This window comes from Balaenoptera borealis (genome assembly GCF_965194805.1).
Source record: "Balaenoptera borealis genome assembly, chromosome: 2".
NCBI lineage: Eukaryota > Metazoa > Chordata > Mammalia > Artiodactyla > Balaenopteridae > Balaenoptera > Balaenoptera borealis.
In genome coordinates this window covers 145,999,986-146,014,184 of record NC_138867.1, presented here as the reverse complement: position 1 = coordinate 146,014,184, position 14,199 = coordinate 145,999,986, and the positions used below count along the sequence as shown (strand labels likewise).

Genomic DNA, 14,199 nt, shown 5'->3' with positions numbered 1-14,199 from the left:
GAGTGGATGATGTGTCCATCTTATTTTTTTATAACAGCTTTATTGAGATATAAGTCACACCATAAAATTCACCCTTTTGAAGTATACATTCAGTTGCTTTTAAGGTATTCACAGAGTTGTGCAACCATCCACACTATCTAATTTCAGAACATTTTCATCGTCCCTGAAAGAAACCCCATATCCATTGGCAGGTCCCCCCGCCACTAACCTCCCCAACTGCCCCCAGCTCCCAGCAGCCGCTAACCTGCTTTCTGTTTGTATGGATTTGTTACCGAAAGGGGGGCCCCTTCCAGGGCCCGAGAGTGGGCTCTTGTCTAACGCTCGGAAATGAATTGTCCGAGGAGACACGTATCCTTACAGGGCAAAAGACTTTATTGGGAAGGGGCGCCCGGACAGAGAACAGCAGAATAAGGGAGCCCAGAACTGCTGTGCCACGTGGCTCACATCCTCAGGTTTTATGGTGATGGGGTTAGCTTTCCAGGCTGTCTCTGGCCAGTCATCTTGCTTGTGCCCATGTTTGGTCTGACTAGGGTCCTTCCTGATGGCGTGTGCATCTCTCAGCCAAGATGGATTCCAGCGTGAGGGTTTCTGGGAGGTTGGCAGGACATATTATGGGCCGGCGTCTCCTCCCTCCTTTTGGCCCCTCCCGAATTCTCCTGGTTAGTTTTCAGCGGCAGTGTGCCTTATCGGGACCTCCTGTTGTGAGACAACTCGTGCAAGTGGTTATTATTGTGCCTGGCTGAGGCAGGCAGTTTTGGTCAACAGATTTTCCTATACTGGACATTCTATATAAAGGGAATCATAGGATATGTGGCCTTTTATGACTGGATTTTTTTCACCTAACAATGTTTTCAAGGTTCATCCATGTTGTAACACATATCAGTATTTCATTCGTTTTTGTGGCCTAATAATATTCCATGGGATGGACAGACCATATTTTTCCATTCATCAGTTGATGGACATTTGGGTTGTTTCCATTTGGGGGCTATTATGAATAATGCCGCTATCAACATTCCAGTACAAGTTTTTGTGTGGTCCTGTGTTTCCATCTCTTGGGTATACACCAAGGATTGGAATTACTGGGTCATGTGGTAACTCTGTGTTTCACATTTTGAGCAGCTGCCAGATCGTTTTCCACAGTGGCTGCACTATTTTACTTTTCCACCAGCAGTGTAATGAGGCTTCCAATTTGTTCCATTTTGTCCACATTCTCACTAACACTTGTTTATTTTCTGTTCTGGTTTTGGTTTTTATAATAGCCATTCTAATGGATGTGAGGTGGTATCTGATTGTGCTTTTGATTTGCATTTTCCTAATGATTAGTAATGTGAGAATCTTTTCATGTGCTTATTGGCAATGTCTATATCTTCTGTGAAGAAATATCTATTCAGTCCTTTGCCCATTTTTAAATTGGGTTGTTTGTCTTTTTATTGCTGAGTTCTGAGTTCTTTATATATTCTGAATTAGAGTCTCTTGTTGATATATGATTTCCAAACATTTTCTCCCATCCCGTGGTTTGTCTTTTCACTTTCTTGATGGTATCTTTTGAAAGTTTTAAATTTTGAAGTCTAACTTATGCCTTTTTTTCTTTTTTTGTTCCTTCTGTCTTGGATGTCAGATCAAAGAAGCCATTGCCTAATCTAAAGTCATGAAGATTTGCTCCTGTGTTTTCTCCAAGAGTTTTATAGTTTTAATCTTACATTTAGGTCTGTGTCTATCTCATTCCAGATTGTACCTCCTGTACCTAGAATAATGCCTGATGTATAGGAGGTACTTGATACTGAGTGAAATGAATGAATTGATATCTCTTGAATGAGTGAATGAACAGATATCTTCTCGTCGCAGAGCTGTTGCTATTTAAGTAAAGCCCCAGGGTTAAGAGAGGGCATTAGATGGAGGACGGACACCAATTTGTTTTAATCTCCTCCCCCAGTGAACCTGCCCTTAGTGAGCTCTTACAATTCCCTTTCTGCCAGCTTTTCTTTTCCTGTTTTTCCTCACTTTTGTTTCCCTATTTGACAAAATGTTGCTAAGACATTTCCTAAATAAATTGTGTCTGGTCTACTTTGGTTAAATTGTAAATATGGTAGATACACAAGAAAAATTTTTCCGTCATAAAAATCTTGGTTGGGTGACATTTCTCTTGTTGGTTTTATTGTGTTAGACTAAATAAATTCAGGTGACACGGCAGTGTATGAATTACAAAGGAAAAGTCACCTCCTAGTGGGACATTTGATGTCTAGAACTTACTTTTAGAAAAAAGTGTGTATGTCTGCAGAGAGAGAAAACGTAAAATGTCAACAACTAATGAATCTGGGTGAAGGCTATTTGGGAGTTCTTTGTACTGTTATTTTAACAACTTTTTTACAGTGAATTTTTTCAAAATAGGTGCTTCACATCCATTTTTCATTTAATCCTCAGCTGTTGAGGAAGAAATGAAGGTGAAGGCAGGCTGACCAAGGTCCGTCAAACTGGTTGAGTAGAAGAACCAAAATTTGGACGTGGGTCTCCAACTCAAGGCCTCCTACATGTTTTATGGCCTCGTGCATCTCAGATAGTCGAGCTTTTGCTGGGAATGACCCGCTCCTTCACCTGCCTCTGTCTTCATGTTCTTGACGCTTTATGAGCCTATGCTCAGTGAGGGCAAGTGGGAGACGGTCCAGGAGTTTCTAGAATAGAGGGGCTGCCATTCTGGGACTTGAAGGAAAACGAAGAGGGTGTGGAGGGAATCGATGCTTCCTCACCAGCCAGCAGGTGGGCCTCTGAGGCTCTCGGGAGACAGCCCTGACCCCCCTTCTGCCCTGCCTGTTCCAGGAGCTGAAGCTGCCCACCTTCCGAGCCCACTCCCCGCTCCTGAAGAGCCGCCGGTTCTTTGTCGACATCTTAACCCTGCTGAGCAGCCACTGCCAGCTCTGCCCCGCCGCCCGGCACCTGGCCGTCTACCTGCTGGACCACTTCCTGGATCGCTATAACATCACCACCTCCAAGCAGCTCTACGCCGTGGCAGTCTCCTGCCTTCTGCTCGCAAGTACGTGGAACCCACTTCCTTCCCCGTGCCGTTTCCTCCCACTTGGTGAGCCCGGGTGCTCCCGAATCGTTCTACATTTCCACGGTCTTGGCACGTCTTCCGTGTTCGTCCTTAGCTGAATGCGAACCATAGTAATAATAACCAACATTTTCTTTAGCATCTGTAATGTACCAGGCCAAGGGATGAGGATTTTAGCAGCTTGATCTTAACGAATCCACGCAGTGACACTAGAAGACAGATACTTTTAGTACCCCCATTTCACCGAGGCACAGAGAGGTTAAGAAACTTGCCTTGGGTCACCCAGCTCATCTATAGCAGACAGGATTTGAGCCCAGAACTGCATGGTGCCAGAACCTGTGTCTTAACCCCATGTCACCTGCTTTCTGACATAGGGCTTCTGAAATTGCTGGTGGGGGGATGGGGGAGCCCTAGCAACCACTGTTCTTAGAGGTGTTTAGAAATGCGACTGTTTGTGTGGGCCCCAAGCAGGACCCATTATGTAGTCTCCAGGCCTGGGCACAGGCCTCTTGGAGTTTGTATCTTCCAGTGAGGCGTCACTAAAAACACGGCATGGGGACTTCCTTGGCGGTCCAGTGGTTAAGACTTTGCCTTCCAATGCAGGGGGTGTGGGTTCGATCCCTGGTCGGGGAGCTAAGATCCCGCATGCCTCACGGCCAAAAAACCAAAACATAAAGCAGAAGCAATATTGTAACAAATTCAACAAAGACTTTAAAAATGATCCACATAAAAAAAAAATCTTAAAAAACAAAACAAAACACGGCATGGCTTTGACCATCTGTCTGCCTAGGTAGGAAATGAATATGCTGCTGCTCTGGTCATCTGCTTAAAACACAGTCTGCCATGCCACGCTGCAACTAAAAATTGCCCGCTGGTTTACCAACAGTCTTAGAAGGACCGTCCGTCAGGGTCCTGCCTCTCTGACCACAAGCCTTTCTCCTCTTCCATCCCTGGGTTCTAGCCAAGCCCCTCCTGTCACAGATCTTTGCACATGCTGTTCCCTCTGCCCACAGCACTTCCCATTCCTTCCCCCTGCCCATCTGGTCCTGGTTAAACGGCACTTGGGCCCTGCACTCACATCCCCGAGAAAGCCTCCCCTGCCGCCTTGGGAGTGGGGTGTACGTAAGGCATCCCTGAGGTACAGCCCCACGGCCTCATGGACTTTTGGTTGACACTCACCTCCCTCACTAAGCAGTGAGTTTCAGGGAGGGAAAGGAGCACATAGTAAGGCCTCAAAAAATAAGATTTGTGGACTCTCGTGCTTCCAGTGCCGGGGGCGGGGGTTCTATCCCTGGTTGGGGAACTAGGATCCCACATGCCGTGTGGTGTGGCCAAAAAAAATAAAATAAAATAAAATGAAAACAATATTTGTGGGCTAAAGGAAATGAATGGAGCCAGAGTTTCCCTTAGAGCTGGGCTTCCACGTTTCTCCAAGTTGCCCTTCATGCAGACGAGCGGGACACCCCAAAGTGGCCAGCTGCAGTCACATTTCCTTGACATCTAGTCTTTTCTCCTTAAAATTCAATCAGATCTTACATCCTCTGCTACAATATGTTATTGTCCTATTTTATTTTATGGGTCCCTTCCCCATTCCCCAGTGCTTGATTCCCTCTGACGCTTTGAGACCACCATGCGCATTTTCTCCCGTGGCTTTGTCTGTCCCTGGCCGGCTGCTACAGACCCTCCAGCACAATCACCCAGGTCCAGACACATGGCTTTAGAGTTTTCAGAATTCTGCCTTGTTTTCCACCCTGGCACCTGCCACCTGCTGTTATCTTAATCCCTTTGGCTGCTCTGGGTTTACAGCCTCCTGACTTGTGATTTTCTCTACCTTGAGCCAGCTGGATTTCCCGTGTTATACAGGGGAGCCTGTCTTGCTGGGAGTCCGGCCTGCTCACTGCTTCAAAGTCTCAAATCAGCACGCAGCTCTGTTTTGTCTTGGGAGGAGCTGGGGGGTTTGCGAGACGTCCCCGTCTGCGGAGAGCAGGACAGGCATCGCGTTTCAGCGGCCCTCGAGGAGTCTGGAGTCTGCACCGTGGCCTCTGGCCTGCTGCCGTCTGCGATCTGTGGGTTGCCTCGAGGGCCCTGGGGGGCAGGGGACTCGGATTTCCGTGGGTTCACCGAGGCTCCCGGCATCTGTCTGGGGAGCTGGGATGAGAGGCGCGCGCTGGGGACCCCTTTGTGCCTCTGTGCCGTGGCAGAGGGAGGGGGCCTTTCAGAGGGGGAGGCAAAGGCCCTCACCCACACATCTGAGGACAGCAGCCAGCCTTGGGCGGCAGGAACGGATTTTTCAGGACACCTGCCATGTGCTCAGAGGCCCCAGGAAAGAAAAGTTTCCATGACAGCCTGAAATCCTATTCATTCCTCCCTCCCCTCTCCCCAGGCCGACCTGTCAGCCGCAAGGGGGTTCACCTTGCCTCAGGAAAGTTCTGAGTTCTGCTAATTTTGTTGCAAATAATTAATTCCCAGATAAGAAGGGGGACAGTCCTTCTTGCCCGCAACCTGTCCGTTCTTAGGTTTTTAAAGCTGCTTCCAGATAAGGGCCTTTGCATAGGTGGAGCCCTCTCACCTACACATAGCCCCTTCTGCCCCCATAAAACAGGAGCCAGTCAAGGACCCATGTCTCCAAGCCTGTGGAAGGGGGCAGAAAAGCAAGAGCTTGTGGGTTGTTCCATGGGGGACCACTGGCAAAGCCACACTTTGCCTTTCTATGACCAAGTTTTCTGCATTTCCTTCCTTAACACAGGAGAGAATTCTACTATAAATATAATCTAGATATAAATATACCATAAAGAGAGAAGAGCCACTCTCTTCTTTAGTCTTTCATCTTACATAACACCCCTCCCCAACTGTCTGTTGGTTGTTGTTGTTTAATTAAAAGGACAATTTGACAACACAGAAACCCCACCACTTGCAGGTGAGCTGGCTTTCACAGTGCCACATAATGATTGTCATCCCGACGGGGGCAGCTTCGTTGCTCACTGGTCCCTTTCTACACGCCCAGCCCTGTGCCAAGCACTTTACACACACATCACTTGGAAGCCTCACAACCAGCCTATGTGATCGTGCTGTCATCTGACCATCCTGTAGGCTCAGAGAGGCCCAAGGTCACACAGTTTGGAATTTTGCTTTATTTTTTTCAATTGAGGTAGAATTCATATCACAACATAGACTCTACCATTTTAACCACTGTAAAGTGTACGGTTCCGTGGCATTTGGTACATTAACGCTGTTCTGCAGCCATCACCTCTCTCTAGATCCAGAACACGTTCATCGCCCCAAAAGGAGCCCATGTACCCATTAAGCAGTAACTCCCCATTCCTTCCCACCCCTAGCCCCTGGCAACCACCGGTCTATTCTGTGTCTGTATAGAGTTGACTATTATGGGTATTTCATATGAAAAGGAACCATACAACATGTGACCTTTTGTGTCTGGTTTCTTTCACTTTCTGTTTTCAGGGTTCATCCATGTTGTAGCATGTATCAGTATTTCATTCCTTGTTATGGCTAAATAATCTCTGTTGTATGGATAGACCACATTTGTTTTTATCCATTCATCTGTTGATGGACATTTGGGTTGTTTTCACTTTTGGCTATTAGGATTAGTGCTGCTGTAAATATTTATTTGGGTACCAGTTTGAACATCTATTTTCAATTCTTTTGCGTAGTAACCCAGGAGTGGAATTGCTGGTCATATATGGTCATTCTATGTTGAACTTTTTAAGGAAACTTGGGAGTTTTACTTTTGCCTGGTTGTCACTGCTCAGAGATGACTGGCTGCTGAGTTCTTAGCCTCAGGGCATGGACCGGCCTGAGGAAGGAGAGAGGGAGGGAAAGAAAACCAGAAAGACAAGAGGCATGCTCGGTGGTATTGCTACGGTAGCATGGCCTTAAATGTAAGATCTTATGATGATGATACAAAAAGTATGATATACATTTTTATTGTTAAAAACATCCAAAAGATACAGAAGGACTTAGTGTAAAAAAATTGTTTCCCCCCAAATCCATAGTCCCATTCCCAAAGTTTGGGGTGTATCCTTCCAGATCTAGATGTACTTATGTATTTTCATAATGGGAAAACAAACCTATTTTCATTTCTGGGGGTGGGAGGAGGTAGTGAATCATAGATTAACAGCCGTATAAACTGCCCGTAAAGGGACTTCCCTGGTGGTCCGGTGGTTAAGACTCCTTGCTTCCAATGCAGGGGGCACGGGTTCGATCCCTGGTCGGGGAACTAAGATCCCACATGCCACGTGGTGCAGCCAAAAAAGAAAAAAAAACTGCCCGTAAACAAAATTGCCAGATTCCCTCCCTTCCTCCTTTTTTGATTCTTTTTTTCCCTTTCTAATCCCAATTCCATCATACTTTCTCTTTGCAAACTTCTGTTTTCTTTCATTGTGGCTTCCAGACCCCCACCCCACTCCCTGGGAAAGCAAGGTTTCTTAGTGCTGAGTTGCTGGTGAGCCCTGTCCTGCTCCTGGCTTCTGGTTTGTGAAAAGCCATGAAAGCTCAGGGGGACAGGTCCATCTGTTTCTTGGAATAAAGTTCTGACTTCCATATTTTTGTAGGTGAGCCTGAGTCCAATGCTAGCCTTCATCTCAGCCCTCATCCTCCTCCCCAGGAGAGGGAAACATCAAGCAGGAGGGTGGTCCCACGGCCTCTGCAAGGGAAGGACCCCTCTCTGCACATGGGTCCTCCTGCAGGGCAGGGTCCCGTAGCCCGACGTTGAGTCTGTTATGCTCTGCTGTGCTTACCTGTAGAAAGGCCCATCTCCCTCCTGTAGAGTTTTAAAATTAGAAATGGTATGCTCACTTGTAAATGAGATTCAAAGAATAAAATAAAAAATCTGTTGCCTATCTCATTCTCCAGAGATAACTTCTGGGAACAGTTCCTTACATCTTTTTCCAAAATCGATCGAGTGTATTTTCTAGAAATGTTCTGTGCATATACAAACATACAGTCAGCCCTCATGAGTCCAAGATTCCACTTGTGAATTCGCCTACTCACTAAAATTTATTTGTAACCCCAAAATCAATACTCCTGGAACTTTTCGGGTCATGTGTGGACACGTGCTGAGCAGCAGAAGATGTGAATCATCTGGCGTGCGTGTTCCCAGCTGAGGTCAAACAAGGCAGCGCTGTGCCTTCTCAGCTCTCATACTAATAACAGGTGTCCTTTTTTTGCTGTTTAGTGCCATGTTTTCTCATTTTTCTGCTTGTTGGTGTTTTTGCTGTGTAAAACGGGCCCTAACCATCGTGCTAAATTGCAGTGTCATGTTCCTACGTTTGGGAAGGCTGTGATGTGTGTACCTTAGGAGAAAATGTGTGTGTTAGGTAAGCTTTGCTCAGGTATAAGGTGTAAGTGCTGTTGGCTGTGAGTCCAATGATCATGAATCAACAATATAGTCAACAGAAATACACAAAAAGGGTTTTGTGTTGATCAGTTGTGATCAGAGGCTCAAAGGAACCTAACCCTGTATCTTCCCCTAGGAGCGTGGTTCTGTATTCACTAGATCAGTGTGCACAGTGAATAATCAGAATCCCTTACATTTGCACAAGTGGATTAATAACATAGGTGTTTTCTTCATGGTACATTAGGGAACATCTTTCCCGTCTGTATGGATTTACCTTACTCTTTTTACTGACTGCAGAGTTCTCCATATTATAAACACTGACATTTATAGAATGACTCCTCTGTCGATGGATATTTACATTGCCATCTTTTTTTTTTTTTCTTTTTACTGCTTTAAACAATATGACAACAGCTGTCCTTTCCTCTGCATATTTGCACACTGAGGTATGTCTGTGGGATTGCTTTGGTCAGAGGTGTGTGCATTTAAGATTTTGGTGGGTAGCACTGAATTGCCTTGCAGAGGTTTTGACCAACAGCTGAGCAGATCCCTTTTTTCTTAAATTGAACTTAGTGTGTGGGAGCCTTTGGAAGCACGTGCTTCTTCACGAGAGCAACACAGCATCAGAAGAGGAGCATTGTCCCTCCCCCATCCTGGCCCCTCATCACTGTACACTTTGAGCTTCTGTCTATGCTCCCAGCAGAGAGTACATTTGCATCCTGCCTTTCTGCCTTGTCCTGTCCAGGGTGTCCAGGTGAGAAATGAGTTCCCAGACCAACTGCTTTTAAGGTTCCTTAAGCCAGAAATCAGTAGCCTCATCTCTTAGGGCAGGTACCAAAAAAGGCACTGCCTCTGGGTCTCGGGGGAGATTCTAGGAGAGGCCTGTCTTTCTCCTAGAAAAGTACCTCACTCCCCCTCTCTCATCCCTGCATCCCTCCCCTCCCCTCCCCTCCCCCTGCTTTGATGACTGAGAAGCAGCTTCTTTGACAGCAAAGTGGGGGAGAAGCAGTCCTAATCCCTCCTGGATTTCCCTTCTGGACAAGGATGAAGGAAGGCACCCCAGCTCCCCCCAAAGCTAGGAATGCTTGGGACCCCTCTGGGGCACTAATTATAGGCAGCAGATGCAAAGGGAGCAATTTTTCCAGGTGGCCTTGTTCAGGGGTGTACTTCAGACAAAGTGTAAGATTTATGTATAGAATTAAACCCAAATCTGCGAGGAAATATGGCTGCCCCCATGCAGGAAATAATTTAACACTCCCTGCCTCTCATGCAAGAGTGGCCAGCACTCAGTTTCCTCCCTGCCATGGTTTCACATTTCAGAAACCAGGATAGGTCTTACCTTTGATGTGTGTGCTTCATATGACCATAGTTTATTATTTCCTCCAAAAAAGCTGCTGCAACATCAGTGGTACATCTTCTAATCGGTGACATTTCGGCGGTGGCCACGCAGCATGGGCGGACTGAAAACAGTGGTCTGTCACGTGAGGGCCACGCTGAGCAGATCCGGGCTCGGGGCTCCAGTGTTACGGCGCAGTGAGTGAGGACACGGTGATTTTCCATTTCCTGTTCCCATCTCTGCAGACTGGCAGGCTTAGAACTATTTGGGGGGGAGGGATTTTGTGTGATGTGCCGGTTGGATAGCTGGCTGGGCTGGAAATTCAGAAATCACACCATTTGCCTTAGCAATTCTAGTGCCCAGACCTGTTTGGCCAAGGCCTGGAGTTTTTTGAGGGGAGGGGGAATCTTGAGCTGCATGGGTTCATTAATCATGCAGTGTTCAGGAGCCCTTGACCCAGCATGGGTAAACCAGTCAAAAAACATTTATTCCACCTCTGCTATATGCCAGATGCTGTGTTCAGCCCCGGGGAGACGGGGGTGAACAGTAGGGGTGCCTACAGGCCCTTTCGTTGACGATGGTTCATTCCACACACATGTACCTACTATGCGCTGAGCCTGGGAGACTGTAGGGCACAAAGCAGATCAAGTCCCCGTCCTAAAGAAGCAGCCTTCAAGCCAAGCATGACCAGCAGGTCTCTGGGCACCTGCCAAGAACAAGCCAGTCGCCCTTCTGAGAAAATCCAAGTGTCCTTACTGTTAGGAGAACAGCCCGGCTCACACAAAGACCCGGACATTGACGTTGGGCACCCTGTCTGCTCCTCACACTGTCTGCAGTTTGCCTGCTGGGAGCTAGGCATTCATCTTTATTTTCTTTTTATTTACAGTAGCCTTGAACCCTCTCTGTAGTGAATACTCGTGTCTTGTAGTACCTTCTCCGCTCTTACGGCCAGAATTGCATTATACGCATTCTCCTGCTAGTGCTGAAGTCTGAGAGGGCAGAGCTCAGAGTCGTTCATTAGGCACCCGTTCCCCACACCCAGAGACTGTCTTCCAGATTAGAGGCCCTCCTTGCTTTGCCTAGGAGACTCGGGCTCCACGTGGTGGGCGTTCACTCCCCTGGTCACAGCAGCCGGCCCTCCATGGGACACCCACCGCCTGGTCAGCATTGGTCTCGATTGTACCTTTCGTAAAACCAAAAGATCGTAAACCCAAAGGATCGTAAAACCAACTGAAAGCAAGGCACATTTCAGTTGGTTTTAAAACCCCTTCCAAATAGATAACTAATAAGAACCTGCTGTAGAGCACAGGGAACTCCACTCAATACTCTGTAATGGCCTATATGGGAAAAGAATCTAAAAAAAAAAAAGAGTGGATATGTGTATATGTATAACTGATTCACTTTGCTGTACACCTGAAACTAACACAACATTGTAAATCAGCTATACGGTGGCGCAGTGGTAAAGAGTCTGCCTGCTAATGTAGGGGACACGGGTTCGAGCCCTGGTCCAGGAAGATCCCACATGCCGTGGAGCAACTAAGCCCATGAGCCACAACTAGTGAGCCTGCACTCTAGAGCCCGCGAGCCACAACTACTGAAGCCCGTGTGCCTAGAGCCCGTGCTCCACAACAAGAGAAGCCACCGCAATGAGAAACTCGCGCACCGCAACGAAGAGTAGCCCCCGCTTGCCGCAGCTAGAGAAAGCCCATGCGCAGCAATGAAGACCCAACACAGCCAAAAATAAATAAGTAAAATAAATAAATAAAATAAATAAATTTATTTTTTAAAAATTAAAAAAAATAAATAAAGATCACTGTCCTCAAAACAAAAACAAAAGCCCCTTCCAGGCCCAAAGGAAATACACCAGCCTGTCCCCTCTCTGGGTGGTGAGATGAGATTATTTTCATGTTAGGAGTGGATTTGCAAGATGGTCTTCAAGGAGCATGCCTTGCCTTTCCCTATGTCCTAGTCTTGGACTAGGGCAGATCCACATTCAGAAACCTTCTCTGGCAGTTACTTTGCCGGTTCTGGCTTCTAGGGGCCCATCAGTGGCATCTTGTCTTCTGAGAAGTTGAAACTGCTTTTCCTCAGCAGGAGAGTGGTATTTGTTCCTTGTGGAAAATTAGAAAATATTAAAAAATATAAAGAATAAAATAAAAACTACTTGCAAACTCACTGCATTTTTTTCTATAATCAGAATTTGGGGGTGGAGGGCAGATCCTGGCCTCAGTGATCATGGAACGGTTAATATTTATTGTTTCTATGCCAGGCAGTGTTTTGAATTCTTTGTGTGGGTTTGCTCATTTAATCCTCAGAACAATCCTGTGAAGTAGGCACTGTTATTTTCCTCAGTTGACAGAGGATGAAACCGAGGCCTAGTACTTGGGTAACTTGCCCATTGGCACACAGCTAGGATGGGGACCCAGGTGGCCATCACCGCCCCCCAACCCTGCCCCCGAGTCCTTGCTCTCAGCTGCTACACAACAGCAGCATTTGTCCCACAGCAGATCACTTTCTTTTATTTATTTATTTTTATAAATTTATTTATTTAATTTTTAATTTAATTTTGGCTGCATTGGGTCTTCGTTGCTGTGCACAGGCTTTTCTCTAGTTGCAGCGAGCGGGTGCTACTCTTTGTTGCGGTGCGCGGGCTTCTCATTGCAGTGGCTTCTCTTGTCGTGGAGCACGGGCTCTAGGCGTGCGGGCTTCAGTAGTTGTGGCTCGTGGGCTCTAGAGTGCAGGCCCAGTAGCTGTGGCGCACGGGCTTAGCTGCTCCGTGTCATGTGGGATCTTCCCGGACCAGGGCTCAAACCCGTGTCCCCTGCATTGGCAGGCAGATTCTTAACCGCTGTGCCACCAGGGAGGTCCCAGATCGCTTTCTTCCTTGGCTGTAGCAAGAAGACTCAAACAAGCAAACAGAGAGGTTTCTGGGAGATGCCTGGCTCCTCTGCTTTCCGAGGCTGCAGAGCACGTTTTAGCTGACCTGGATGAAAACTTCGACCCTAAGTACCAGTGTTTCACGTCTGGAAGGGGCCAAGATTGCTGCGCTCCTCCCCTCCCCCTCCCCCTTCCCTCCCCTCCCTTCCCCCACCTCCTTCCACTCCCCTCCCCTCCCCCTTCTCCCCTTTCCCTCCCCCTCCCCTTACCCCCTTCCGTTCCCCCTTCTCCTCTTCCTCTTTCTCCTCCCTTCTCCAAGCAGAGAGGTTGGAACAACAAAGGATCCAGGACCCCTCCATCCATGCCTTCAGCACCACAGCCTAGAAGAGCTCTCTCTCAGCTCTTCCTGCAGCCGGCAGCCTGGTCAGGCCCAGTCCAGGGCAGCCCCTGGTGGGCCGGGAGTGGGCATTCTGCAAAGCAGTGACCCTCATTACAGGGGAGAACTCTGTAGTGTAACCCAGGCCCCAGATGCCAGCCGTGTACATGACAAGGGGCCACATCCCATGGCCCCTGCTTTTACAGTCAATGATATTATTTGGGTCCCTTGTAAAGAGGAGCACAAAGGAGCCTGGGCATTGCTGGGGCCACCGTGTGAAGTCATCCCACCAGTTGCTCCATCCTGAGACAGGGAAGTCCTCGCAGCCAGAAGGGAAGCCAGTGTCTGACCCAGCTGGCCGAATGCCACCTCTGACCTCGGAGACGTTTTTACAGTTTCCTCCTGGAGAAAGCAACCACCTGCAACCTCACCTCCGGTCCAGAGTTGGACTCAGGAACTGAGTCAGCCTGTCAGAAATGTGTTTTCATTCATTCGTGCGTTCAGTATTTATCGAGCTCTGCTCTGTGCCGGAGACTGGAGATGCAGCCTTGCTGTGAGGAGGGGAAGGAGGGAGACTCAGTAAGGCAGGGTGAGGACGGGGACTTGATCTGTCTTGGGCCCCACCATCTCCCAGGCTCAGCACACAGTGGGTACGTGTGTGTGGAAGGAATCTTCAGTGACAGGGACCGTAGACATTCCTTACGGACCTTTCTTTGTGTCCTGAGGAAGGAAGGGAGCTCAACCAGGGAAGGTAGCCGAGCTTCACCTTCATGCCGGGTCTCCCTGACACCCAGGTCTGGCTGAGATTACAGGCTTGTTTTTGCAGGACGTTTCCTAACCTCCAGGTCTCTGGAGGGGCTGGAGCTCTTGGACACAGCATGTGTGCAGCAGGATAGCGTGGGGGAGACACATGCTCCCCGCTTCCCACCCGCTATGGTCTTCACAGCTTCCTCCCTTCCCTGAAAACCACCACCGAAGCACTGTCTTATAGCCGGAGGGTTTTCTTGCTCTGTCCCTGGCTTTCTCTCTCTCCCACCTCAAATCCTGTTCACAGATTAAGCTGTTATTGCACCTGTGACTGTGACTGCATGCTTGGTCCTGAAGCGAGCAGAGGTTTATAAAGCGGCGCACGTTCCAATGTTTGTTGAGCGCTGGGCCCTGTTCTGAGCACACCGAGCCCTTGTGTCATCCTCACCACCATTCTGTCTCCTTCT

General features: G+C 48.0%; 1 protein-coding gene across 1 annotated transcript in view; it reads left to right on the top strand.

The window, feature by feature from the left end:
• CCNJL (cyclin J like) overlaps positions 1-14,199 on the top strand; it is a 57,688-nt gene that overhangs the window by 26,734 nt on the left and 16,755 nt on the right. The window contains 1 exon segment of the mRNA XM_082379894.1: positions 2,815-3,028. Coding sequence (XP_082236020.1) covers positions 2,815-3,028 — 214 coding nt within the window.